The sequence below is a fragment of the Tachysurus vachellii genome, chromosome 19 (assembly GCF_030014155.1).
Source record: "Tachysurus vachellii isolate PV-2020 chromosome 19, HZAU_Pvac_v1, whole genome shotgun sequence".
Taxonomy (NCBI): domain Eukaryota; kingdom Metazoa; phylum Chordata; class Actinopteri; order Siluriformes; family Bagridae; genus Tachysurus; species Tachysurus vachellii.
In genome coordinates, this window is record NC_083478.1 from 287,501 (window position 1) to 292,500 (window position 5,000).

Below are 5,000 nucleotides of genomic sequence, written 5' to 3' on the forward strand. Positions count from 1 at the left end.
CACCTGTTGTGCAAATGACATTAATATACTGTACCTTCTTTATATAAATCTTTTACTTGGCAAATTCCTTTATACGTCCAGTTTTTAAATCCCATATCACTTCTGCCAGGTATAAAACCCCAGATTGGTGAAAATCATGACAATGTAATTCCTTCACCTAAATATTCATGAGCTTCGTACAAAACAGATATTGTATTTTTAAGAAAAGGATTTTTGGTATTTTTTTAAATGTGTTAATTGGGGAAGAATAAAATTACGTCTGTAGTGAGATGTATGTCAACCCATGTTGTGTGTGTGTGTGTGTGTGTAGGGTAGGTAGGTTGGTGGTCAGTATTGTTGAAATAATACATAGCTGTACATAGTTGGGCTGCCCAATAATAAAGATTAATGTTTGGCACTCTAAGTCCTCCCCGCTCACATGGTCGATATAGTAGGGACAAACATAATCAAGGGCGTTTATTATTCCAAATAAATCTAGTAAATATATTCTTGAGTGTGGGAGAAAATTTAGCAGTTATTGGAAGCGGGATTGACTGGAAAAGATATAAAAACTTAGGTAGAACTGACTTTTATATTAATGCGTCCTATTATAGTGCGTCCTATTATATTATATTATAATGCGTCCTATTATTATATAAGATTCCATCTTTAATTAATTAAAAACAATTAATTAGTTAATTAGTTGAAACAATCTCATCCAAACTGGGAGTCACCTTAATACCTAAATATGTAAATCTTTCTGGAGCATTTGCATATTGCGTATGGTACACAGGGTTTTTTTTTTCATCTCCATTTAAAAATAATAAGGCGCTTTTATTGTTATTAATTTTAGAACCTGAAAATGCTTCAAACTCTATTAAGGTATCGTAAAGTATTGTTAGAAGTCTCTAGCTTTGTAAGAAATACTACTAAGTCATCTGTAAACAAGGATAGACGATGTTCCTTTTCACCTACTGTTTTATATCTGGACTATTTCGAATTGCCACGGCAAGATTTTCAACTGTAAATAAAAATAATAAGGGGCATCTTTGGCGTGTGCCTCTACTTAAACTACTTGGCTTTGAGATTTGTTATTACAGGGGATCCTTCTAAAGCAGCCTGATCCATTTAAGATCTCCATCTCCCAGTCCGGATCTTTTAAGCATTTTGAACAGGAATTCACAATCAATCCTGTCAAAGGCCTTTTCAGCATCCACTGACAGGATTGCATGGTCTTTAGTGTTCTGCTTTTTCTATAGTATATTAAGAACCCTACGTGTGTGATGGAAGGTCTGTCTTCCAAGAACAAACCCATTGTGATCATTCATAATGAGGTACACAGGTTTCAATTCTCATAGCTAAGGCCTTGCAAAGTATTTTTGTGTCACAAAATTATAATATTAATTATTATATTAAATATTATTATTAATTAATTATATTGGCCTTATGACCTTCATTAGAAGGTTTGCCTGGCTTTAATACAAGTGTTATTAGTGCTGATCTTAATGAAGGGGTAGGATTCCTTTCTCAAATGACTCCTTAAACATATTAAGCAAATGTGCAGATCTTCGATGCTTAAATTTCTGTCCAAAGGAAAATATTCTGTTCTGATTGTTTAGGAAAATTAAGTTTATCTAAAAAGTTATCTTGTCTTTCCAAGGTGTTTGTGTATTCAGTGTTTTATAGGTTCTCATAAAACAACTTAAAGACCTTGGGTCCACAATATTCTCTTCACTATGATTGAGTTAATGACTCTTTCTGTTTGTTTCTCCATGCGAGTAGTTTTCCAGGTTTTTCACACTGATCACAGTAAGATTGCTGAGTTCTAATTACATTTACAGCATTTAGCAGACACACTTATCCAGAGAGACTTACATTTTTTATCTTATTTTATACAACTGAGCAACTGAGGGTTAAGGGCCTTGCTCAGGGGCCCAGCAGTGGCAGCCTGGTGGACATGGGAATCGAACTCACAACCTTCCGACTGGTAGTCCAGTCCAGGCTACCACATCCCATGTGTTTTTGTGTGTTTGTAATTGTGTTTCTTCTGACCTGCATATTTTGTTCCCAGAGCATCCTCATGTGTTGGACCAGAGATGATTGTGGTGCAGTGTGTAGTTTCTTTCCTCCTTTTTTCAAGTCATTTCTTTTTCGAGTTGATTGCTGCTTTCTCTCGTATCATCAGCTCTGAGAGGGTTGTGTGAGATCTTGTGTGGTTCACCTGTCCAGGGACGATTGTTAGTTCAGTCCTTTGCTAACGATTAGAGTGTTGTTCAGTTGTGTTGTTCCTGAGAACTTTCTCCTACCTGCATAATCTCTGTTGCCTTCACCATGAAATTTTCCCAAATGATGGCTTTTATAATCACACCAGGTGACATTATGTGTGTAAATCTGAAGTGTATATGTGCACAGGAAGTAGATTAAATGACAAAATTAAAGTCTGAATTTTTCTTTCCATCCCTGTGAATGCAGTGTGATGAAGTCTGCTGAAGTGTCTTGTGGTTCAGGTTGTAATGATAGTACGTGTTCTTGCAGGACCTCAGTATGGTTCTGTGGAGCGAGCCTGGCTGGCTGTGATGACGGAGGCGGATAAAGTGAGTGAGCTCCATCAGGAGGTGAAGAACGGCCTGCTGAATGAGGACGTGGAGAAGGTGAAGAATTGGCAGAAAGACGCCTACCATAAACAGATGATCGGCGGATTCAAGGAGGCCAAAGAGGCAGAAGAAGGTTTCAAGAAAGCTCAGAAACCGTGGGCCAAGAAACTCAAAGAGGTACGAATAAAAACACGTTATTATTCATCCTAATCCTAAATAAACTTCTTATTTAAGACTGAAATGTTAAGCATGTGTTTCAACACTGTACGTCCAGTGTGTACATCCACATCTACACAAGATCATGTCTTTGGTCTTTGTGCTCAGAAACATAAACAAAGATGTACATTTTCATGAGCATTAAGAAGTCACAGGACCAGAGAAAATACTGTAAAGATCTCTGACACTGGATTAAATAATATGCAGGAAGAAAGTTCAAGGAACTGCAACTAATCTTCTCTGGACAGGTAAACCACAAAAGATCTCACACCACACTCTCAGAGCTGATGATGAGAAAGGCAAGAGAGAATAGTATAAGAGAGGAGAAGAGAAGAGAAGAGAAGAAAGGAGAGAAGGCAGCAGTCACTTGAAAAGATCTGACCTGAACCACAAGCTTCTGTGATGCTGCACTCAGAACTCCTTTAAACCAGAACAAAATGCTGCAAATATTTCAGATCTTCATGTTTGAAGAAAGAAGGGTTGTGAGTACGAGCCTAGGAACATCAGGAACTCCAGGAACACCAGACCCTCAGTGAAGCATGGTGTGTGTGCAGTACTGGGGCTCTCAGTGCTCAGGCTTTACTCGGGGCACATAAGAGGAGAATTTAATCTCATAAGCCAAGAAACTGTGTGTAGGGAGAAGATCAGAAGATGTTTGTACAACAAGCCACAACACCCCAGAAGATCTTGATTTGTCCAGTCTCCTGACCTGAATCCCAGTTGAACTAAAGCTGAGCTGCTGAGAGGAACAGGACAAACCTGATCCTCTGTGATGTGCTCATCAGCAGCAGCTTCACACCACAGTGCTAATGTCACTGATTTGTGGAGTTGGGATGAAGCTTTTGAGAAATAGATGATCCATAATCTGATCTGATCTGAGAGTAAATCTGTTTGTCTTTGTGTGTGTTTGTGTGTGTGTCTGTGTGTAGATGGAAACATTTAAGAAGACGTACCACATGGCATGTAAGGAGGAGAAACTGGCAGCTTCCCGCGAGGCCAACAGCAAGGCCGAGGCGTCCGTCACTCCAGACCAGCAGAAGAAACTGCACGAGAAAACAGAGAAATGCAAACAGGACGTGCAGAAGGTGAGAAAAACAAAACAGAGAGAGAGAGAATGAAATGATCCTGCTTTACAGCTTCAGCATCCTGCATTGTGTGTGTGTCTGTGTGTGTATGTGTGTGTGTGTCTGCATGTGTATTTTGTGTGTATGTGTCTGTATGTGTGTGTCTGTGTGTATATGTGTGTGTAGGTGTGTGTGTATCTGCATGTGTATTTTGTGTGTATGTGTCTGTATGTGTGTGTCTGTGTGTATATGTGTGTGTAGGTGTGTGTGTCTACATGTATACGTGCGTGTACTGTATACTTGTGTGTGTTTGTGTATACGTGTGTGTGTACGTTTGTGTGTGTGCGTGTGTTTGTGTGTCTGTGTGTACGTGTGTGTGTGTATGTGTGTATACGTGTGCGTGTGTGTACATATATATGTGTGTGTATACGTGTGTGTGTTTGTGTGTCTGTGTGTGTTTGTCTGTCTGTGTATACGTGTGTGTGTACGTTTGTGTGTGTGCGTGTGTTTGTGTGTCTGTGTGTACGTGTGTTTGAGTGTCTGTGTATACGTGTTTGTGTGTATATGTGTGTATGCATACGTGTGTGTGTACGTGTGTACGTGTGTGTGTATGTGTGTATACGTGTGCGTGTGTGTACATATATGTGTGTGTATACGTGTGTGTGTTTGTGTGTCTGTGTGTGTTTGTGTGTCTGTGTATACGTGTGTGTGTTTGTGTGTCTGTGTGTGTTTGTGTGTCTGTGTATACGTGTGTGTATGTATGTGTGTGTGTATGTGTGGAGTTTGTGTGTGTATGTGTGTTTGTTTGTGTGTGTTTGTGTTTGTGTGTATGTGTGGAGTTTGTGTGTGCATGTGTGTGTGTGTGTTTGTGTGTGTATGTGTGTGTTTGTGTTTGTGTGTTTATGTGTGTGTTTTTGTTAGTGTGTGTATGTGTGTGTTTGTGTGTTCATGGACCGGGGTAAAGCTCAGTGGAAATGGGTGAGAGGCTCTGATTATTTATTTATTTATTTATTTATTTATTTTTAGAGCTGCAGCTGAAACTCTTCTTCATTCGACTCTGTCGCTCGCTCTCACTTGTGATCCCACCTGTGATCCCACCTGTGATCCCACCTGTGATCCCACCTGTGATCTCACCAGTGATCATGAG

The 5,000-nt window shown here is 39.6% G+C and overlaps 1 protein-coding gene across 2 annotated transcripts in view; it reads left to right on the forward strand.

Annotated features, from left to right (window-relative positions):
- Positions 1 to 5,000, forward strand: part of LOC132862680 (protein kinase C and casein kinase substrate in neurons protein 1-like) — a 45,505-nt gene that overhangs the window by 31,573 nt on the left and 8,932 nt on the right. For both annotated transcript variants that reach the window (XM_060894849.1, XM_060894850.1), the window contains exons 4-5: positions 2,515 to 2,750; positions 3,719 to 3,874. In XM_060894849.1, coding sequence (XP_060750832.1) covers positions 2,515 to 2,750; positions 3,719 to 3,874 — 392 coding nt within the window. The remainder of the gene's footprint in view (positions 1 to 2,514; positions 2,751 to 3,718; positions 3,875 to 5,000) is intronic.